Source organism: Theobroma umbraticum, unplaced genomic scaffold, assembly GCF_002168275.2.
Source record: "Theobroma umbraticum cultivar Fairchild unplaced genomic scaffold, ASM216827v3 scaffold_86.0, whole genome shotgun sequence".
In the NCBI taxonomy this organism is placed as follows: Eukaryota; Viridiplantae; Streptophyta; class Magnoliopsida; order Malvales; family Malvaceae; genus Theobroma; species Theobroma umbraticum.
In genome coordinates this window covers 2,765,099-2,786,667 of record NW_018397263.1, presented here as the reverse complement: position 1 = coordinate 2,786,667, position 21,569 = coordinate 2,765,099, and the positions used below count along the sequence as shown (strand labels likewise).

Below are 21,569 nucleotides of genomic sequence, written 5' to 3'. Positions count from 1 at the left end.
TTCAAGTGCTGTCTTCCATTTTATGTGTGAAGTTTCGAGTTAGATGTTGCTTGCTTTGCATTTTCTTTGGCTGATAGATTGAAAACAAAGCAATTTACTGGGCCTGGCTCATCCCACTGAAAGTCTGACAGGCTACTTGTCATTGTCACCCAACCCGGCATTACTATTATCTACAGCTTTTTCTTCGTGTCATTCTGCATTTGTGTAAAAAAGAGCCACCATGTCAAAACAATGTTCACCATATGGTTAAAGCCTTAGAGGGTAAACATTCAAAGTACATTTAGTCCGGATATCGAATAAGACATCTGATTGCTTTACTCCCACAGAGAGGGTTTTGTTGTGTGTGTGTGTGTGTGTGTGTGTGTGTGAAGACAAGAAAACCTAAGAAAGAATAGAAGAAGCAATCATCAAAGAGGAGTCTGCGGGGATATCCAATATCCAGTATCATTTTATCCCAGACTTGATAGCTGCAACCTACCACCTTTACCATCCTGTTCACCATAATATCATCAAGAGTAAGAAAATGGAAGGCGACGGAGACGGCAGCAAGAAAGGGTTGGAAGGCACTGGCTTGGATCTGCCGCAGAATAAGCACGGAAACTTGAAGAGTGCTTCAAGCGATCAAGATCTTAGGGACGTTCTTCTTCATATCAAGTCCTCTAAAACCCCTGTAAACGCCTTTTTTTTTTCTTCAGCTTTTCCATCTTAATGGGTTTCTTATATTATATTTCCACAAAATTGCAAACTTTTAAATTTGTTACCCTTTTTGGATGTGTTTGCAGACAGTTATCAATTACGGAGCCTCATGGTAAGTCAATTTCGGTGAACGGGTTTCCTCGAAATCATGCACAGAAACTGTTTCATGTAAAGTTTCTGTGACAGTGAAAAACTGATGTTTTTCCCATTCAGAAAATCGTACTACTGGGGAAAGGATGCAAATTTTGGCCAGGAATTGAGAAAATGACGGAGTGATTACGGCTGACTTCATTTAACTTATGTTTCCAGTTGTTTATGAATCCTGGACTGTTATTATGTTTAGTGATTTCCAAGTTGTTGTGTTTTTTTCCTGTTCAGGTGCCGCGTTTGTAGTCAGATTCTCCCTGCATTTTGCCGGCTGAGCAACCAGTTTCCGAAGCTCTCTTTCATATATGCAGACATTGATGAATGCCCAGAAACCACACAGCACATACGTTACACTCCTACTTTTCAATTTTATCGAGATGGTGAAAGGGTGGATGAGATGTTTGGTGCTGGAGAAGAGCGCCTCCAGGATCGCTTGTGGTTACACTCCTGAAGAATTATGCTAGTGCGTTTTCTGGATATCTCCTTTCTCAAATTATGTGGATCTGCTGTCTTTGAATTATTGAACTTCACTTTGACTTTAGTTGCTGTCTACTGACAATTGACTCTTCATTTTGCTTAGTGATATTCTATATATGAGCATATGGCTTCCCAAATGCATATGTATTCCTATGCTATCTGTGTATGTACATGTGTATCAAATGCATATGTATTCCTATGCTATCTGTGTATGTACATGTGTATCTTCCACCTTAAAGGCTACAACACTGGAAACTGAGTTTAAGCAGTAAGGATATAGCTGACAATGCACCTATCTAAAGTTTGGGAATACAGGAAGAAACAAATAATCTAGCAGGTGAAGCATACTAGTGCAAATGGTACAACTTCATAAGAGCAGCAATATTTGAATAAGAGAAAAAATTGAATGGAATAATAGACAAGATAGAATCCCCGACAACCAGCAAGGATGGTTGCAGAAACAAATCATGCGATGAAAAGTAGATAGAAAGTAAAGAATGTAAAATGAAACAAATGACAGATTCCACAAGTACCATGCGGATCTAAAATTTTCCTAATACCTCAACGTGTAAGCATACATCTTGAATACCGCCATTGACCTGAGCCTTTTCAGTATCCAATGTGTGTATGCATCGAAGGTTTCTTTATTCTTCCCCTGTATACCAGAATCATGGCTACGATGGTAACCATTTGCTCAAAGTTTATATAGCCAAACCAACTTAGGCCTTCGGCTTAAGAGGCTTAACAACCTCCCAAGTGAAATCTGGGTCTTCCCGTCCGAAATGACCATAAGCAGCAGTCTTTTGGTACCTAAAGCTGCCTCCTCTCATCAAGTCAAGATTGATAGAGATCATTCCTGGCCTGAAGTCAAAGTTCTCCTTAATTAATTCCAAAATATCCTTGTCTGGGATCTTCCCTGTCTTGTATGTGTCTACAAAAACCGACAATGGTTCTGGCACACCAATTGCATAGGATACTTGCACGATACAGCGACGTGCAAGCCCTGAGGCCACCACACTCTTTGCTGCTTGCCTAACAATGTATGCACCACTTCGGTCCACCTTAGTAGGATCCTTCCCTGAGAAGGCACCTCCACCATGAGCACCCCAGCCACCATAGGTATCAATGATAATCTTTCGGCCAGTGAGTCCTGCATCTCCATGAGGTCCACCAATAACAAACCTACCAGATGGGTTGAGGTGGAAAATGGTATTGTCATCGAGATACTTCGCTGGAATAACAGGCTTAATGACATGCTCTTTCAAGTCCGCTGCAATCTGTTCATTGGTGACAGTCTCATCATGTTGGGTTGAAATAAGAACAGTGTGAACACGAATAGGGACCATGGCTCCACCCTCATTGCGATACTCAACAGTCACTTGGGTCTTACCATCAGGCCTCAGCCATGAACATGTCTTGTTCTTTCTCACTTCAGTGAGCTTGGCGCCAAGCTTAGTTGCAAGCACATGGGTCAGAGGCATGAGCTCAGGAGTTTCATCTGAGGCATAACCAAACATGTGACCCTGGTCACCAGCCCCAATTTCCTCAGGTTTCTTGCTGAGGTGGCCATGAACTCCTTGAGCAATATCAGGGCTCTGTTGCTCAATGTTAACTAGAACTTTGCAGTTGTCAGCATCAAGGCCAACATCGGCTGATGTGAACCCTATACCTCTGCAAGTATCCCTAACAATTTTCTCATAGTTAACTTTGGCCTTAGTTGTGATCTCACCAAAGACCATAACCATGTTAGTCTTGGTGCAAGTCTCACAGGCCACTTTGCTTTCTGGGTCTTGTTCTAGGCAGGCATCAAGGATAGCATCTGAAACCTGGTCACACAGCTTGTCGGGGTGGCCTTCATTGACAGATTCAGAAGTGAAAAGGAAGGTATCCATATCTACACTTCCCCAAATCATAATGCATTAGATTAATCTCACTTGAATAAAAAATTAAGTTGAACAACAACAAAATTAATTCAGCACAAATCATAGTAATAAAATCGTAAGGAAACCAAAAAAAAAAAAAAGGAATTGCAAATATCCGCATCAGATTTGAATCCAACTTCAAGATTTCACATTGATTAACTAATACTCTTAATTTGTCGTTGTGGCTTTACTTGGTTATTGCTTCCTCAAAATTTTCTAAAAAGCAAACTCTTTTTCATATATTTGATAAAATATGAGCATATAATTAATATATAAAAGCCATTTAAAAGTAGAACTTGCTATTGAAAAGACTATAATCAAGCAATTTAAAGTTCAAAAAAAAATTAAAAAAATTAAAAATTTTGATTATTTCAACATATTCTTTTCTTTTACATAGAAAGCCAAAAAGAAAGTAGCCAAAATAACAAATCAACATTAACTAAGAAATAAAACCAAGCATTTTATGGCCCTAAAAACATAGAGACCATTTGCATTCTCATCTTTAAAATGATCTAGATTTCTCATATCCGCTTAGAAGAAATGAAAATCATTAAAATTTAAATATGAAATGAGTTCATTCACAAAGGAAATGAATTCCATTTCCATTTACCATAAGAACAATCCAGAAATGAAAGTAAACTAAATCTTACTGATATTCCAACCGATCTGATCTAAGCAAAGCTGTATCAATAACAAATATAAAGGCAAAATGAAGAACAATTCGAATTACAGTCGGAGAGAAACAAATTCCGGAGAAAGAGAGAGACAGCGAATTGGAGCGTACCTTATTTGAGATCTGAAAGAAGAGAGAATGAGAGTGAATACGATAAGAGGAGGAGACACAGAGGAACTGAATTATAGAGGGAAAATGGGATTGTATTTATAAAAGCGGAGGAGGAGTCTTTTGACTCGCTCTTACTCTTCTTCTCCCTCTCTCGTTTCCCCGCTCTTTTCGCTGCTCGGCTCTTCTCCTTTGCCTTTCCCGGGTTTTTATCGCCTGATAAGGTTTTATCTCCTGCTTCTCGTCACAGATTTCTGAAACAATCTCAACCGTTGACATTATGACCAGATCTGGTTGAGGAAAAATGGAAGGGCAAGATGGGATGCTGTGACCATCGGAGTGAATAGATGATAAGGGTTGGCTCAACTACCTTACCTTTGCGGTTGGTGAGAAATGGGGTCCCACCCGCACCCACTTTCCAACATGGATCCGGGGATCCATCACTTTTCCAGTTTTCTGTTTCAGATTCGGATGAGATCTTGCTATTTTTGCTACCAGGCCTTTCACATGGGTTGGGTCCCTTTTTGGTCTTTTTACTATTTTTATCAATTTTTTTTTTAAAAAAATTAATATTAAAGTATAAAATCCATTTTGAAAATTGGCATGGCCCGTTTCAATTGGCGTGATGGTTCGGACAATTTTTTAATGATTAGCTTATTAGAGCACGGAGGATTTGCTAACGGTGAATATTTTTAATTTAAAAAATATAGTTATTAATTAGAAAAAAAATCTTCATTTACAAATTTAAAACTTATTTTATTTTGTAATGTAAAATTCATAGCATTTTATTTTAATTATGTAAATACTCTCGTTACATTGATTATTTCATCGTATTGAAAAGGATTTAACCTTAATTCAAATTTATCTTAATATTAATATTTTCATAAAAGCTCCATATCAGTGAAAAATTGAGTAAATTGTAATACCATTTGTCATGAACTCACACTTTTAACTTAAAAGATAAGTAGGTAAAAGAAAACTCTTGCTTATAAATCTGTCTCATATTTTACCGAACCTAACAGAAAAAGATTCATTCCAATTTTACATTAATCATCATTATATTTTTTAAATTTAAACAATGTTTGGGGATTTGTGTTCAATGAATTACCCATTATGTAAAGAAAAAATTCCACAATTACATTTTCCCTTCATTCTATTTTTTTTTCTTAGAAAAAATTAGAACATAGATATAATAGTCCAAGCTTCTCACCTTAATTCCTTATTTACCTCGCTAAGGTGCAAGGGATTTACATGCTCAAACTCAAAATCTCTTACTGTTGAGATGATAATTAGAGCCATTACCCAATGGCTTGAAACGTAGAGCATGTTATTAATAAAAGGCTTGGGCCTAACCAAATGTGTTATAAATTTTAGAGCAAAATATTCATACATCTTAAAGTTTTAATCAAAATTATACAAAAATTAATTAATTTATGAAATAGACACTCCACTCCAAAAAAATGCTTGTCGATGGACACATAAATCTAATTGTTAGTCAACAATTAAGGTTTCTATTTGTTTGTTGATGTAGTAATATTTTTTGAACAATTTTACCCTTAAACATGTAAAAAATTACAACATTATATAAACGTTTATTTTCATTTTAATTTTTTTTAAAAAATAAACCTACCTTTCTTCTTTAGCTAAATTCTATCGGATTTGGTGTTCTCCCACTATATCTAATTATATTTGGTGCATTGTGCTCCATTAGGAGAGCACCAGAGCTCTGTATGAGGGGAGGCAATCTAGAGCTCTAGATCACGCTAGATTTGGCACTACAAATCATGTTAGATCAAGTGCTCCAAATCGCTCCAGATCTAGCACTCCTCGACATCGAAGAATGCCAAATCTAGCCATGGGGTGGCCGATCAACGTAATGGAGGATCGTCAACTGATCAAATTGTTTGAAAAAGATAAAAATTGAGAGAAAGAGGAAAAGGTATTTTAGTCTTTTCACTTTTTCTGTTTATGGTGTTAAGACTTTTGGGACAGAATATCTATTTTTCAAACTACTGGACCTTTGAACAATTTTGGTCAAAAATTGGGGATGTCTAGATATTTTACCCTAGATTTTATGTTTTAGGTGACAATAAGTTGGAGAAGTGGAGATTTTGGAAAAGTATGTTAAAGTAAACATGAAAAATACAAGTGTTAATATAACTTTGCTTCATTAGCAGCTTGGATGGCCAAAAACGAAAAAAAAAAAGGAAACAAAAAGGCAAAGAAGAATTGCTAGCAAGAATAAAAATGTGGGAAAAAATATATTAGAAAATCGATGGAAATATGAAGGCTATATAGGAAGGGTCAAAAAGTAACACGAAAGCAAATGAATCGGATAGAGTCCAATGGCAGTTCAAAAGATACTACTAGTATGATGAAAGGTGAGGTAAAAGGGTCAGTTTGTAATCACATGGAAGATGGTGGCACAAATAATGACTACCATTTCAACAATGAGATAAAAGGTGGAAAAATTATTTAAGGAAAGGAATTAAAGTAAGGAGAGTGTCATTTGAGTAGTGGTAGTAGGCAAGAACAAGACAAAAGAAGTTAGGTCAGTATGCAAGCTTTAGGGAATAATTGGATTTAGTTAGGTAAAAATTAGGAAGTGGTAGTGGAAGAGGATTTGGTTAGTGTGTCCATGGGGGTAACAACTAAGTGTGGGTTGATGCTTCAGCAGTTTGAAGACATAAAAAGGATAGAGAAGGCAAAGAAGGTAAGGAAGGAAAAGGCAAAGCTGAAAGAAACAATTAGAGAGGTATTGAAAGGAAAAGGTAGTAGGGATGGAAAAATGGGTTCGATTATAGACATCGATATTGGTAACAAAAATCACATTATAAGGCAAGAGGCAGGGGTAGCGTTGGTGATAATAGATAAACTGGGGTTGATGTTTGTGGATGATAGAGAGGCTTTAACTAAGGAATTTGGTAAGTTTGAAAAGGAAATGCAAGAAAAAAGGGCAATTTGAGGTAAGTGCATTGGTATGGTCTCTTCGAGTTTCTTGTATACTTTCCCATGAAGTTACTCACATGAAATGTAGAAGCCTTGGTAATATCAAACCGAATATGATAATGCTATAAGAGTCTAAGTTGAAAAAATCAATAATAAGATCTTCAATATGTTAAAAGGGAGAAGCAATTATAAAAGACTTGTTGCAGAGTCAAATAGGGCATCTAAGGGCCTTATTACACTGTGGCAGGATGACTTTGTAAAGGTCAAAAATAGTTGTGTGTGCAAGACCTATATTTTAATTATTGAAAAAAATTAAGGATGGGGAATTCAAATGTGGTTTCGACAACATTTGTGTGCTAATTGAGGAAAAACAAAAAGTAGAGTTATGGGCTGAACTTGCAGAGAGGTTGAAACAAACGGAGGTGCCGTGGTGTTTAGGAGGAGACTTCAATGCAAACTTGATAGTTGATGAAAGATAGATGGCAATAGTAAATGTGAAGAAGATGGAGAACTATCAAAAGTTTGTTAATGAGGTTGGGGTGATTGACTTACCTATGGGATGAGGTAAATACATTTGGTGCAATAACAGGATTGAGGTGATTTTTAGTATACTGGATCGATTTATGCTCGAGGATGAGATGTTCAAGAGGTTCCTAAATTTGAGATAGATATGCTTGTCATCTTCCCTTTTTGACCATAACTCGATGTTGTTGAGGAAAAATGGCATAGAATGGGGACCAAAACCATTTCGATTCTTTAGTCATTGGATTGATGAAGATGGTTTCAAAGATGTTTTCTCTTTAGTCATTGGATTGATGAAGATGGTTTCAAAGATGTTTTCTTGGAGGCTTGGCAAGAAAGGTGCAGGAAGAATAGAGGCAAGGGAGATCTCTAGCAAAGGCTTAGCTCATCAAACCCACAATTAAAAGTTGGCAATCTAACAAGTGGAGGAATAGTCAAAACAAAATTAAAATGTTAGAGGAAGACATCCAAAGAAAACTACAAGAATGGTAAAATGGTAGTAGAGATGGATTGATTAAAAAGGAAATCTTAAATACGAGAGTTGAACTTTGGTCTTTATATAGAGTAGAGGAAAGGTTGTGACACCAAAACTCGAGGGTGAAGTGGTTCCTTGAGGGGGATGGGAATACTAAGTTCTTTCATGTCATTTCTTCTGTGAGAAGGAAGAGAAACTTAATTGATCAAATAATCATAAATAACACAATGGCAGCTGATCCTCTGAGCATTAAAGAGGAAGTTGTATGACATTTTGAAAATTTTTATGGGTATAGATCGGTGGCCAAATTAAGAGATTGGAATGTAGATATCGGTACACTCTTAAAGCAGTCCATTTCGTTTTTAGAGTGTCAATTTTCAAAGGAAGAGGTAAAGGATGCTATCTTTAATTATGATAGGAATAAAGCTCCGAGGCTAGATGGTTTCAACTTTAACTTTTTCAAAGTTTAGTGGCCAACAATCAAAGAAGAGATTATGGTTTTCATGAAAAAGTTCTATGATACTAGAACGTTTGATGAGAGGATTAACTCTTCGTTTGTCAACTTAATTCCAAAATGTAATAATCCTATGGCTCTTAATGAATATAGACTTATAAGTCTAGTCGGGAGAATGTATAATGTAATTGCAAATGTCTTTGTTAATAGATTTAAGGTGGTGATTGGTGAGGTTGTGGCCCCTAACCAATTTGCTTTCATAAAAGGTAGACAAATTGTTGATTGTGCACTTATTGCTAACAAACTCATTGATAGCCTCTAAAAGAGTAGGGATGGTGGTGTTTTCTTTAAGGTGGACTTTGAAAAGGCATATGATAGAGTGGATTGGAATTTTCTCAAATTTGCGATGCGAAAAATGGGGTTTCATGAAAGGTGGAGGAGGTGGATCATGCATGTATTACTTCGGTTTCCGTTTCGGTTCTAGTAAATGGGTCTTCCACTAGGCAAGTTAAATTGAGATGCGGATTAAGACAAAGATACCCGTTATCTTTGATTTTTTTAATATTGTTGTAGAAGCTTTTAGTGCACTTATGCGTAAGGCAGTTGTGATCGATATGTGCAAAAGAGTGAAAGTAGGAAACAATGGACTTATTATCTCTCACATTCATTATGCAAACGACACAATGATCTTGAGTAAACCAAAACTTGAAAATGTTCTAAATCTTAAAAAGGTATTGCAATGTTTTCAAGTGATATATGGTTTTAAAATCAATTTTCGAAAAAGTAGTTTATATGGAATTAAAGTTCGAGATGTTTTGTAGAATTGGGTTGCTAAGATTCTAGGTTTGGTTAGTTATTTACCTTTGATATATTTAGGACTTCCATTGGAGGCAAGACATCATTCTTTAAGTATTTGGCAGCCAGTGATTGAAAGGTTTGAAACCAAACTTGCAGGATGAAGTTTCAACCTTCTTTCAATTGAGAGGAGGATTACCCTTATTAGATTCGTCCTCATCAACCTTTCGATCTACTTCATGTCTCTTTTTGAGATACCTAAAGGCGTTAAAGAGGAATTGGATAAGATCCAAAGGAGATTCCTATAAGGTGGTTTAATGGAGAGGAAATAGTTACATTGGGTGGATTAGGATTTAGTTTGCAACCTTAGAGATTGTGGGGGACTTGGTTTTGTTGATCTTAGGTTGAGAAATAGGGCTATGTTGAACAAATGGATTTGGAGGTATAGTGAGGCTAGAGACAGTTTGTGCCAGTCGGTAATAATTGCAAAAAATGGAAGGGATAGGATGAGTCTTTTACTATATGAGCTGGGTGGTAGACGTCCATCTACCATATGACGAAATATTATTTATTCTCTAACTTTTCAGAGAGTTTTTCCTCTTTTTTGCCTGCAAGTATTGGTTATTTGGTCAAGAATGGTGCTAATTTGTTCTTTTGGAAGGATGAATGGATTGATGACATTATTCTCGAAATGACCTTCTCTTATATTCTTGCTCTAGCCATTAACAAAATTGGTAAAGTTAGCGAGTTTGGATCTTGGTTGAATCGGGAATGGCTATGGAAACTAGAGCTGAAAAGAAAAGTCCTAGACTGGGAGATTGAGACATGGGAGCAATTTAAAGCATGCCTGAGAGAGATATATCTCTTGTTCAAGACATTAAAGACAAGCTAATTTGGAAACACACCCTAATTGGTCACTACTCCCTAAGTTCCTTTTGTAGAGCAATGTTAGGCAATAATGGGACAGAGGTGGAACTATGGAAGAATGTGTGGGCTGCTTTGCCTCCTCCAAAGGTTGAGATTTTTATTTGGTAAGTTATCAAAGGAAGGGTTGCGGTTAAGGAAGAACTTGCTAACAGAAATCTTATGAGTATGCTACCTATGTGCTTTGCATTTGAGAAATGGAGTCGGTCAATGACCTGTTCTTGACTTGTATTGAATCTTGGAGGGTGTGGAGCAGGTGGTATGAGGAGTGGGGAATTATTGGTTGTATGCCAAGGGATGCCACCTCTCTTTTTGTGGCATGGAACTCGTGTTGTGTGGAAGCGGCAGGAAGAAAAGTGTGGAGAATGTCCTTTTTCGCTATAACTTGGTCCATTTGGCTCTATAGAAATGAAACGGTCTTCAAGGAAAAACTTTAGAATATTACGAAAGTTATAGATATAATTAAATTGAGAGTTGCGTGGTGGGTCAAATCCAAGTGGCCAAGTGAAAATAAGTCTATCACAGATGCCTTCTTTTTGCCATGCGAGTCAACTATGAGGAAACCGAACATAGGTACTACTTCGTGGGAAAGACCACTTCGGGGGTCCTGGTCGCTTCATGGCCTTGCCAGATTGATGCTAAGATGTGATACTAGATGAGTATGACAGGCTCAGTCCCTGGTATACATCGTTACATCCTGCTTTTGCACACGAGGAATGTGTTTTCACCTGGGATGCTTTGCTTGCTGTTTTGATGGAGTGATAATGGATGGTGCCTCTTTGAAAGTGTGTAAGGATTTGAAAGAAGTGGAAACATGCTTAATGGTCTGGTTTCCTTTTCTTACTTGTTCTGCTCTTGTTTTGTATGGTTGGGTGGTTCTGAGGGCATTGCTTGAATGATTGAGTTCATGATGGGGTTTTCGTATAGATGATAGGATCATCTATTGGCAATTTTTGTAAGCTTGATTTGAGCAGAGTACCAAGACTGGCTTTGATTGGATACTCTGCCTGTTTGTAAAGGGTTATTCTTGCCCTGTTAATGAAACAACCTTAATTTTTTTTTTAAAAAAAAAAAAAAACTTTGCTTATGATTTTGTGCCATGCAAATTTTGCTACAAAATTGTACCTAGCTGTCCCTTTGCAATGCAACTTCCTAAGAATTAAGAAATGCTGATATCGATGGGAGTATAATACCTAAATACCAGAAATTGAGGAAAAAATGTGTATATATAAGCAGAAGACAAAGTCACAGCTGTAATCAGAACCTAAGGCCAAGTTGAAGTCCAAGGGCAGCATGGATAAGAAACAGTGTCATGATCCCACTGCCTAAAATTCCATGCACATTCCTCAATCCGGGATTAGCCTACAAATGATTTAAGAGGGAGAAAAAGACCATCAGGGAAAGCAAGATTTTGTCCCACAGCAGAAGAAAGAAATAACTGTAGCAGAGAAAAGAACATACGAATGAGTGAGAAGGTACTCAAACGTTAGGAGCAAATGCTTCATCAATTACCTCGAATAGTGTTGGCAAAAGGGTTTGTATTGTCAGGAGAGTAAGACCAATGAAACCTGTAACAGCATGCGGACTGCCAAGAAATATGCCAAATGTTTATTCATTCAAGGTATTCATATATGTGATTGGAGTTTGGAGATCACGTATATCAGGATATAGAAGATGGAATACCTTTCAAAAATAGGTTTGTCTGAAGTTAGCAGAGATGTTATTCCACCGGTTGCTCCAAGAGCAAAGAAGAAAAACATCCCACCTAGAAGCTTTGGGTGCAAGTCTTTGGCCTTGCCCTTTTCCTCCTGAAATGATAAAAACGCTATCAAGGTAAGAAAGGAGATTGAAGAAGGCATCCTTGTTCAATCACAATTGACTTTTTTGTTTTTCTGATGAATTTCTTACCACGTCATCAGAATAGCGAATGCGGAAACCTAGATATGTTCCATACCCTCCCATGGCAAAGAGCACTACTGCCTAAGAGTACCAGTAACAAAAAACCCATTTGTATCAGTTCAGAGATGTGAAGGAATACTGCTAAGAATATTGTAAGGCAAGTAGTTGCAACAGATAACAAAGAGTGAAGGAGAGAATCTTATACCATGTTACCGGGGTGTCCCCAGTGCACAAGCCAATCAGGAAGATTCCATGATTTCACTAGCTCAACAAAAGGACCAAAGAGAGACCTTACAGTCCCAGCTGTTGCATAGATTTTCGAGCTTGGAATAAGCACTTGGGAGAAAAAAGATAATTAGAATAAAAACCTACCATGTTTTAGATCTCTCACAGCGAACCACTAACTTGTCTTGAAAAACAAATCGGTGAAGTGCTAGTATTTCTAGTTTTCCAAACAATCCAAATTCTACCTCTAGCTCCATCAGTTTAACCAACGTATCAATCAAATCTCAGGGCATTTTCAACAACAATGCCTTTAATTTCTATCAACTTTGCTAAAAACCATAATGCAACAGTTTGATTTAAGCGTTTATAGGTGTCAAACTTTTGAGTAAAGAAAGAGTCATAACAAAAATATAAGCAAATTCTTAAGAAATATCGCCTGCAGAATTTTCAATAAAAGCAGGAGTTTTACTTTGAGTTCTAAGAATTCACAAGAATTGTGGACTAAGATATGTTCTTCACATGCTGATGTTTTTGATGCCTAAAAGGTTAACATCCAATGGAAATTCCTCATTAGTTAATTTCTTTGATTTGGAATTGACAGGTTCTTAGCGGAGTATTCAAACAATATTTATTACCTCAAAACTTGTAATACATTTGCATATTAGGATGTTTACATGCTGAATATGCTCCTTTAGAGAAGCATTTTCAGAGATCATTGGTTTGGTTAATTGTGCAAGAAAAGGAAACAGGAGGTCACGTTCTAGGAAGAGGATATGATCAGTTGGCATGAACTAATCAGTAAGTTAAAGTGAAGCACTTTTACATATAGCAGTTCTGAAAAGATGTTATAAGAAAATGTCGAGTGTTTTCCATCACTGAAAAGCCTATATAAATTATCAAACATCAACAGAATAAACCAACAGAGTGATTTGATACTGAAATGCAAATGAAACATTTATTAGCTATTACCCCCGGGAAGAGCAGCCACAACTAGCAAAGGCAAAGGACTGAAGGAGTACAGTAATGTTTCTGTAGGCTCCCCCAATTCTTCCACTTTCGCATCTGCGCCATCGTCAGGTTCACTAAGCTCATTCTTTACAGCAAAAGATTGACTAAGCAGACCTTTTCTCTTTCCTCTTGCTTGCATCGCATGCAAACGCCTAGTTGGGGTACCAAAAGAAGTAGGTGGGCAATAAGGAAATGAGGCGGCAAGGAGGATAGGAGAAGCCCTCAAACTAAAGGCAGTAGAAGCACTTACTACAGCCATTTGTGAAACGGAATAAAGCAGCAAAGAAATGAGAGAATGTCTGTGTTTAGTCAAGTTTCAAATGCTGGGTTGGAAGCCAGACCAGAGTTGGAAAAAAAAAGAGCAGATTGGGAGGATGACAGGAGGTGAAGTAGGAAAGGTGAAGAAACAGACACGCCAATAGATGTGGAACCTTTCCACGTGGTCTCAACACACCTCCCTTCCCCAATTCCCAGCAAGTACCAAACCTTTCTAGTCCCTTAGAATCTAGATGTTTCAACCTTCCGGTGTCCTACTGTCCTATTGGAAAAGCCGAAAGAGCATAAAAGTACAAAACCCGCCACTCAGTAGTTGCCGTTTAGTAAATTTAGCCCAATCCTATAGTATGGGGAAGTGTTATGGGCATGTAAGCATCTTTGTTTTCCAGAGTAATGACCAACTCATCGAAAAAATATTCTGGAATACAGGAAACTTATGATTTCCCTTTTATAGTAAACCTTGGGATTTGCTTCTTATTTTCTTGGGTGGGAACTTTGTTAAGCAGATTAGCAAGCAAAGGAGAACTGAGCAATGCAATCTCATCTTATTAATTTTAATTATCACGACTAGCCCAACAAGAAAACAGACTTTGGACTTGAGTAATTCAGTATGGTACGCACATGCAGAAGAATATTTGCGCTGGCAACTGACCAAACCATCCACATCTTTCAAGAAGTTAATTAAGATGATGGCCAATCTCATTGGGATTTAATATTTGCTAGCGCTCCCAAACTGCACCTGTAATAAGTCCGCAAATTTTAAATTCCTAACTCACTGAATCTTTACAGCTCTAAGTCACATGGTAACATGGACAATTTTTATGGCAAGATTCTACCTAAGGTTCCTATGAACCATCCTACAGAATTCAGAGTTCTCAATGTTTACAAGAACTGGAGATATACATCGGTAGCTACAAATCATCTGTACACTGGTAGAACCAGACGTTGAGAAAACCTATTGCTTCAATGTCTTCTATAATAAGTCATGAATTTCTTGATGAAGCTACACATCCTTTGCTAACTATTACCTTACCCTTATGAACATGAAATATCAAATGTTTATGTGATTTTGCATGTAACTCAAGGGGATATCACAAGGAAAATGTATAAAGTCCTTTTTTTGTGTGTTGCAGACAGCCAACCACAAACCCAAATCTCAAGGTCATGCATGACACCAGCCACCTTTCTCAATGCAGGCAATGTGCTTCTCTGTTCCAACTGTCAACTAATATTGCTGGGTGCCGAACCAATCCAGTATGGAATCTGGCAATCTGCAACCATAAGTGTAAATCAACAATCAAGCTTGCTATACGATGATGTCCACTAGAAAGAAACTTTAATATAAGGTTTTTTTTTCTTTTAATTGGGAGAGGGGAGATTCGAACCCTGCTCTTTGGACAGGGGGATTATGCACCAATCAATAAGCCAAATGCTCAGGTGCAACTTTAATATCAGGTTTAACTTTTAAATGTTGCATTTTACCTCTAGTCCAGTTGAGTGCAAGCCAAGACATGCGTTTCACTAAAAGTCTTTATATCAACGAGAGAGTGAAATAATTAAAAGATTTTCTCAAAAACAGCAGGCATAATAATTTCATCCAAATGTTAGGCACAAAAGAATAATGCTTCCATTATCAGAGTCAGGTCCGCATCAGTTTACATAACAAGCAGGCAGTAATGCTGGTTCATTATTTAAGGTCATTATCAATATGATATGTTACCATCACAATTTAGATTTTGCATTGATTGGTACTAAGAAGCTAAAAATAAGAAGGCCATTTACCTTATTGTTATGCAGTATATGAAGAATCTCCCACCCAGCCGAAATTTATCTGTCAACTTGGAGAATGTTGTTACATATTCCACCCTTGTCAGTTGACTCTCTCTGTGGATCAATCTCCCATTTACCATCAACAATAAATTTTATCTGCAATCAAATGTAATGATAGAATAAAGTCACAAAGGGTTAATTCCTTTTATCATGCATAGCCACTATTACGATCTTCAATGACAACACCAGAGCCAAAAATGATGTACATTCAAAATTTAAGGCAGTTACCCTTTAACTTCACTCACATCTTCTGTTTCTCAATTGGAGTAAAAAAGTAAGAATTTAGCTGTAGAAATAATGTAAAAGCTTCTCTCCCCCTTTAAGCCTACCAAATTGCAGTGGCAAATGATAAGTTGTTTCTTTCATTCTCCATGGTTTTCCAGAATAGTGCTCTTAGCGAAAGAGCTGTGAACTTTTCAGCTTTTTAATGGATTTTTTAAGCAAGCATTGGAGAAGCCTCTTATAATAAGTTGCACTTTTAATCCTAAACCAAAAAGCCCTATTGACTAATTGGTCTTAATTTTGGTGGAGGCTCATGCCCTACATCAATAATTGGCAGTGTAGTATGTGGATCTAAGAATTCTATTTAAAACCCAAAAAACCAAATAGTATTCAATTTTGTTTCATACTTAATTTTGAACAACATGTTGTTCAGTTTGGTTTGGTTTCTGAAAGCCAATTAATTTGGTTTGGGCTCAAAAGTGATAAAACCTAATTTCTGTAGCAACAGGCAGCTGTAAAAATATCGCCTCTTCTGGAGTGAAATAAATTGAAAAAGAAAATGGCTTCCATATAGGGGCAGTAAATGTCTAGAAGAAACCACATAAATACAGCCATAACTATACTAATTAATTCTCTTCAGATATCAAGATAAAGTTGGAATGTTATTTAGTAGCAGTTCATACCTCATATATCCCAGGATAAAGCCATAGCACTGTCGACCAGAGTTTGGGCTTCCTGGAAACCATGTAAACATAGTAAGATAGTTTTTCTTGTAACAATTATTAGCAGAGACAAAAATATTTAGAGAAAAAAGATAGCATGAAGAACCCACAAAGAGAATGAGATATGCTGCTACACGTCCAAAAGAAACCTTGTTTGCTAGTTATAATAGAAGAAAATATCATGCAATTCAGATGAAATACAAGTGAGGTGTCAATTTATTTTAACATGCCACAAAAAATCTTGAGGAATGAGTATTATACGAGTGCAACTAGAAGGAGACCAAGCATTATCTTTCAGAAAGACAACTAAACTAATTCAAGGCCATCTAGTGTTTGTTGTTTTGCAACTAAGTGGGTGTCTGAGTTGTTTGTTCAAACTTTTGTCAATGCATCTAGGCAGGTACCACAATGAGCACCAACTCAACTTTGGGAAGCTCATGCACACACTTTGTCTACCAGGTGATTTTCTGATATAATTTTCAAACTTAGCAAAATGATTGAGAAGTAAGATAGTTACTCTAAGCTTGACATAGATGAAGGAATATACAAAACATACCCTTGAACTAAGGTCCATGTCAAGCTATGACAAGCTACCTCTGTATGGTTTCTTCAATATTGTATAAATACCAGGTCCTTTAAAGAAATTCTAGTGGGAAGGAGTTAATTTTATAGTGCTACTATAATGTTTCAATTAAAAAAGGAACAGTAGGATATTACTGAAAACCACTTTACCGGTGAAATATAACAACTTGAGTAACTTAAGCTAATAATAACAAAATGTTATAAACCAGAAGATATAATTAAATCTAAAGACTAATACTCAAGCTGAAAACTATTCAACAAAAGGGAACATTGAACACCTTGATTCAATGGGGTTTTTGATGGTAGAAGATGGCTTAGGATCCATTTTAATCCGATGATGCCAACCATTGAAGCTACCAGCTACCTCCACAATTTCACCATCTCCAGAGTATTCGATTTGGACCTATTATAGCAGTCTAAAATTCAGCTTCATGTGGTCTGATATTTATTTATTTATTTATTTTGTAAAAAACTACAATAACAAACAACGAACAGGAAAATGCTGGGGGACATTGACTGCAAAAAAATAACATATAATCTTTTCTCTTATTGACTGGAATAAGAGAAAACTAGTCTAGAGGTGGCGATTGGGCGGATCAGGTAGTTTCGGGTTATTTTGAGTTTGGGTTATTTTGGGTTTGGAGCAATTGGGGTTCGGGTCATTTCACATTCAGGTCATTCAGGTTTGACACTAAGGTTACTCAGGTTCAAGTTGTTGATTTTCAAAGTAAAGTCAAGTCAAATCAGATTGGGTTGGGCTCAGGTTTGGTAGGTTTTTCAAGTTTGGGTCAGCTTTGCCAGCTCTTCAAACTACCACACTCATTAAAGATATATTTATAAAAAAATTAAAAAAAAGAAGCCAACTAAGGCTGTTTTCAAATATACCAAATGCACTTGATAACAGCCAAGCAAAGTAACAGATGAATACCTCCTCTAGTCCTGAGAGGCTTTCCTCAGCAGCATGCAATTCAGCATCTTTCTCAGAGACAAGTTTCTGAGCTTTGTGGATCTCTGTTTCAGCCTTGGTTTGCAGGGCCGACAAAGCATTCTGGGAAGAACAATGATTAGCAAAATACTAATGGTTTACTCATGGAAACACCTCAAGAAATGCATAACATTTCAATCTGTGCTTGTCCAACTTTTAGATACATACTTTAAGGTCTTTATACGTTACATGGACACAGCACCCTCATGTACGTGCAAGAACTAAGCAAATGCTTTACTAGGAAGCATGCCTTTTGAAATAGTTCAGGTACCTTTTCCTTTTCAATCTGCTCCTTCAAACGGGATAGTTCTAATTCCTTCTGGTGCTATGCACACAAACAGAAACAACAAAGATAGCACACAGTTTATGCAACAAAACTTTATATACAGACAAAATCATAAGAGTAGTGAGTAGTGAGAGACAAAAGACATTCAAATATATACCAGCATAAACTTGAGGTGATTAATCTCAATTTGATTGTCCCTTCCAGTGGTCTGCAACATAGAAGAACATACACTGACAGATTATATGTCAAAGTAAACACTGAATTTAAACCAACTTAGAACAACAGGGCATGTGTAACAACCTCAGAATTCAAATCCTCCCTCAAATCATCACCATTTAACATATGTGCTTCCATATTATCATGACTGCAAATAAATTAAATACCAGAAGACTTGAGCCTTTGTTGATAGAACCAAAACAAAAGGATTAAAGAAAAGTAATGACGTAAATTTACTCAAGTTGAATGAACTGCAATACGAAAATTTATCATCCATGCCTCCCGGTTTATTAACAGTAAGTGCCATTAAACTACTCACTGGTCATCAGATAGCACAGAAAAGTATTCTAAATAATTGTGTACTTTAAGCAAAAGTAATCAGAGGTTTAGCTCCAGTACTTTAAACAGATGCACAATATTCTAACCTCCAAGGAAGGTAATTCACTGCCACGGGAGGAGCAACCTGCTTGGCCACAGTTGTACTTCCATTCAATGTGATAGCAGCACCACAGGCATGTTCTGAGCATTCTTGACTATTGGCCCTAGATTGAGTTCCTACTTCAATATTAGTTTCAACAACAACTTCGTTCCTTTCTTTGTCAGCACTTTCATTTAACATCCCACCAACATTATCTGCATATCAAACAGCAGCAGATACTTAACTTCATGTTTCAGTCCCAAACAAATATATAAAATGGCAATCTTTTGAATATAGAAACAGGCACCAAGGAACATCTTGGTAGTTTTGACTTTAGAAAACAGGCATCAGACATGATCATTCTTTCTGTTGAAAATAGCACACTTAAACTACAGAAGCAGGACACTTCAAATATCATGAGTTGAGTAATTTGTGTTATATGTTCAAACCAAAAGTAAAAATTCATCTTCATTACATTGGGCACAAATTGACCAATGAGTGAACTAACGATACAGTTTATCTACTGAAGCTTACACTCAATTGAATCCAAATCTCCTTTTTGAACAAATTTTGCAACTTTTTCCTCCAAAATTGACATGGCTATAGATTTTTCAGGCATGGAACTACGGTCGTCAGAATTAAGATCTGGATTAGCATTCAAACTCCCAGAATAGTTTTCCTCAATTGAGAGAAAGGTTGATGGGGAAGCATCTTCAACGATAGCATTTTCCATTTCCTTTTGATCTCCTGAAGTGTGCATAGTATTTTTCTTCATGCAACTATGGTCATCAGAATCACTATATACTCCAATTAAACTATTCCCCATGCTGAAAACTTCAGTTGGCAAGGAAACATCTTGGATTGCATTCTCCCCCTTTTGATTCTGACCTTTAAACTAATAAAATTACTTTATCAACAACAGGCAAAGTTTAATTGGAATGAGAGGGTTCATAACGGGTAAAAGAAATTTATGTTGACCTTCCAAAATATCTTCAGAGTCACCAGTAGCATCACACTTTTCAACTACACTTTTCTCCGCATTAAATCCGTCAATGTCTATCTCAGGTGAGCTCGTAAGAAGCCTTTTGATAAGTTTGTATCCTCTCCGTCTAACAATGTTTGCCAGATCATTCCTACAGAACAATTAGGCAAGAAGAACCAAAGCACATCAATAAGGATAAAAGTAAAGGCTGAAGATTTTCTCTCCCCTCTCCCCTCTCCTCCATCCCTTTTCTCTCTTTTGCCATTAATACATAATTTGGCATCACAATAAATCATATTGAGTAAATGAATAACAGTAACCTAGGACTAAATGAATTTCTACCCTTCAATCATTAGTAGTTTGGAAACACATAAAACTCCAAAATCAGAACTTGTTCTCAATCAAGGCCAAACGGATAAACTTTTCATACAACCCAACTATTACCATAACAACTCAAACAACCCATCTTCAAGTGAAACCAAAAAATTAACGAGAGAAGGAACCAAAAGTATGAGTTTTAATCACCTTCCATGCTGAGAAAGCTCTTTCACGGAGGGAACATGACCGTCTGGAAGTCCAACCGCAGCTACAAATTCCCTTATATCATTACAAAGCTCCTCATTGCTCTTTACCTTTCTACCACTCCTGAGTTAAGAACAAATAGCAAGTCAAAACCAATGAGATAAAATGACCCAGAAAAAGGAAGAAAAGAAATCTTGAACCTCTAATAAAAACAAGAACTTTGTCCAAACCTGGGTCTTTTAATAGAAAAGGCACATATTTTCAAGCTTCTTCTTGGTGGGTATTCATGAATTTTCCAGCTTAGCCATTGCTGCGGCTTTGATGAGAAGAGGGGTTTATGAGAAGAGAGGGATAGGAGAGTTGGAAAGTGAAACAAGGTTGCCATCAGGGGTGAAACCTTGTTGCAGCATTGAAGACTATAGTACTATAATCTTTTTATTGTCGAGTAATAGAAATCCTGGCAAAGGCAAATCTAGAGTTGGGAATGTGCAAGGCTTTCTGGTCTGTAATTATGATTTCAGACTCAGTTTAGAGTTTGCTGAAAACAAATTAGTAGTGTCTAGAGGATGTATTTTCAGTTTACTGTTAGATTTTCAACTGTCAATGTTCTAATGATTAAATCGAAAGCCGAGTAGACATTATCTTATAATTTCTTGGATTTCTTTCAAGAACAACAGGAAAAATTAAAATCAAAAGAAAAAAGATAAACGAAAATGGAGAATTAAGGCCCACCCAACTCAACTCACTGTTATTTGGAAGGCCCAAAAGCAACGTATGTTGGGTGTTTATTGCTAACAGCCCATACACGTTTGTGAGAAGATACCCATAAACAAAATCTTTGTGCCTGTCTTTATTGTAGCTGCGGTCTCTTCGTGGTGAAGGGCATTTCCTTTCTCAAAATATTGCATACAACGGTGTGCTAGCTTTGTTTCTTCTGGTTTTGTTTAACTTCAACCGACGTTTAAGCCCAGAAATTCTTGTTCTGCTACTTTTTCATCTTATTTGTTTCTTCTTCTTAACTCTCTTCTAAATTTACTTTAGAGCTACATTCAGTGGCGGAGTTAGAGCATTTTTAAAGGACGGTCAATAAAAAATAAATATTTTATATATAATTTAATTTTTAATTATTTAAAAAATTAAATAAAATTCATAAAATATTAAATATATAAAAAATATATATCAATAGTAATAACAATGTTAAATATATCGAACGAAATTATAAAAGAAATTATTTTTTTTATTATTTGAGAGCAA

The 21,569-nt window shown here is 36.6% G+C and overlaps 4 protein-coding genes across 8 annotated transcripts; 1 reads left to right on the top strand and 3 right to left on the bottom strand.

Moving 5' to 3' along the window:
* The first annotated feature begins 91 nt into the window (after nucleotides 1-91).
* Nucleotides 92-1,457, top strand: LOC110420111 (Thioredoxin superfamily protein). The gene is made up of 3 exons (XM_021433288.2): nucleotides 92-670; nucleotides 783-808; nucleotides 1,075-1,457. Exons 1-3 carry the CDS (start codon nucleotides 524-526, stop codon nucleotides 1,292-1,294), a joined length of 393 nt encoding a protein of 130 aa, XP_021288963.1. The 5' UTR covers nucleotides 92-523; the 3' UTR covers nucleotides 1,295-1,457.
* Nucleotides 1,458-1,677: 220 nt separating this feature from the next.
* Nucleotides 1,678-4,221, bottom strand: MAT3 (methionine adenosyltransferase 3). 2 transcript variants are annotated; one of them, XM_021433287.2, is made up of 3 exons: nucleotides 4,027-4,221; nucleotides 3,893-3,923; nucleotides 1,678-3,214 (listed from the first exon to the last, which is right to left on the bottom strand). In XM_021433287.2, the coding sequence occupies exon 3, from the start codon at nucleotides 3,210-3,212 to the stop codon at nucleotides 2,040-2,042; it is 1,173 nt and encodes a 390-aa protein (XP_021288962.1). In that variant the 5' UTR covers nucleotides 3,213-3,214; nucleotides 3,893-3,923; nucleotides 4,027-4,221; the 3' UTR covers nucleotides 1,678-2,039. The 2 variants fall into 2 exon arrangements, with proteins under 2 accessions (XP_021288962.1, XP_021288960.1); XM_021433285.2 differs by lacking the exon at nucleotides 3,893-3,923.
* A 7,096-nt stretch (nucleotides 4,222-11,317) lies between these two features.
* On the bottom strand, nucleotides 11,318-13,794 carry LOC110420577 (translation initiation factor). The gene is made up of 6 exons (XM_021433939.2): nucleotides 13,236-13,794; nucleotides 12,247-12,344; nucleotides 12,051-12,122; nucleotides 11,826-11,950; nucleotides 11,655-11,727; nucleotides 11,318-11,504 (listed from the first exon to the last, which is right to left on the bottom strand). Exons 1-6 carry the CDS (start codon nucleotides 13,531-13,533, stop codon nucleotides 11,400-11,402), a joined length of 771 nt encoding a protein of 256 aa, XP_021289614.1. The 5' UTR covers nucleotides 13,534-13,794; the 3' UTR covers nucleotides 11,318-11,399.
* Nucleotides 13,795-14,284: 490 nt separating this feature from the next.
* LOC110420294 (5'-AMP-activated protein kinase-like protein) lies at nucleotides 14,285-20,907 on the bottom strand. 4 transcript variants are annotated; one of them, XM_021433555.2, is made up of 13 exons: nucleotides 20,546-20,907; nucleotides 20,319-20,438; nucleotides 19,790-19,944; nucleotides 19,346-19,699; nucleotides 18,819-19,026; nucleotides 18,478-18,541; nucleotides 18,335-18,385; nucleotides 18,163-18,216; nucleotides 17,835-17,954; nucleotides 17,185-17,309; nucleotides 16,286-16,337; nucleotides 15,333-15,476; nucleotides 14,285-14,821 (listed from the first exon to the last, which is right to left on the bottom strand). In XM_021433555.2, the coding sequence occupies exons 1-12, from the start codon at nucleotides 20,698-20,700 to the stop codon at nucleotides 15,378-15,380; spliced, it is 1,557 nt and encodes a 518-aa protein (XP_021289230.1). In that variant the 5' UTR covers nucleotides 20,701-20,907; the 3' UTR covers nucleotides 14,285-14,821; nucleotides 15,333-15,377. The 4 variants fall into 4 exon arrangements, with proteins under 4 accessions (XP_021289230.1, XP_021289232.1, XP_089640369.1 ...); XM_021433557.2 differs by lacking the exon at nucleotides 19,346-19,699; XM_089784243.1 differs by lacking the exons at nucleotides 14,285-14,821; nucleotides 17,185-17,309 and having other exon boundaries at nucleotides 15,339-15,476.
* Nucleotides 20,908-21,569: the final 662 nt, after the last annotated feature.

Excerpts from the sequence above, each read along its gene's own strand:
- LOC110420294 (XM_021433555.2), bottom strand. The coding sequence starts at position 20,700 with ATGGCAACCTTGTTTCACTTTCCAACTCTCCTATCCCTCTCTTCTCAT. Across the intron at positions 19,027-19,345 it reads AGATTTGGATTCAATTGAGT|ATAATGTTGGTGGGATGTTA; the intron begins GTAAGCTTCAGT and ends TTTGATATGCAG. Across the intron at positions 15,477-16,285 it reads TTTATCCTGGGATATATGAG|ATAAAATTTATTGTTGATGG; the intron begins GTATGAACTGCT and ends ATTTGATTGCAG.
- LOC110420577 (XM_021433939.2), bottom strand. The coding sequence starts at position 13,533 with ATGGCTGTAGTAAGTGCTTCTACTGCCTTTAGTTTGAGGGCTTCTCCT. Across the intron at positions 12,345-13,235 it reads TGTGGCTGCTCTTCCCGGGG|CTGGGACTGTAAGGTCTCTC; the intron begins GTAATAGCTAAT and ends TCTATGCAACAG. Across the intron at positions 11,951-12,050 it reads TTCGCTATTCTGATGACGTG|GAGGAAAAGGGCAAGGCCAA; the intron begins GTAAGAAATTCA and ends TTATCATTTCAG.
- LOC110420111 (XM_021433288.2), top strand. The coding sequence starts at position 524 with ATGGAAGGCGACGGAGACGGCAGCAAGAAAGGGTTGGAAGGCACTGGC. Across the intron at positions 671-782 it reads TCAAGTCCTCTAAAACCCCT|ACAGTTATCAATTACGGAGC; the intron begins GTAAACGCCTTT and ends ATGTGTTTGCAG. Across the intron at positions 809-1,074 it reads ATCAATTACGGAGCCTCATG|GTGCCGCGTTTGTAGTCAGA; the intron begins GTAAGTCAATTT and ends TTTCCTGTTCAG.
- MAT3 (XM_021433287.2), bottom strand. The coding sequence starts at position 3,212 with ATGGATACCTTCCTTTTCACTTCTGAATCTGTCAATGAAGGCCACCCC.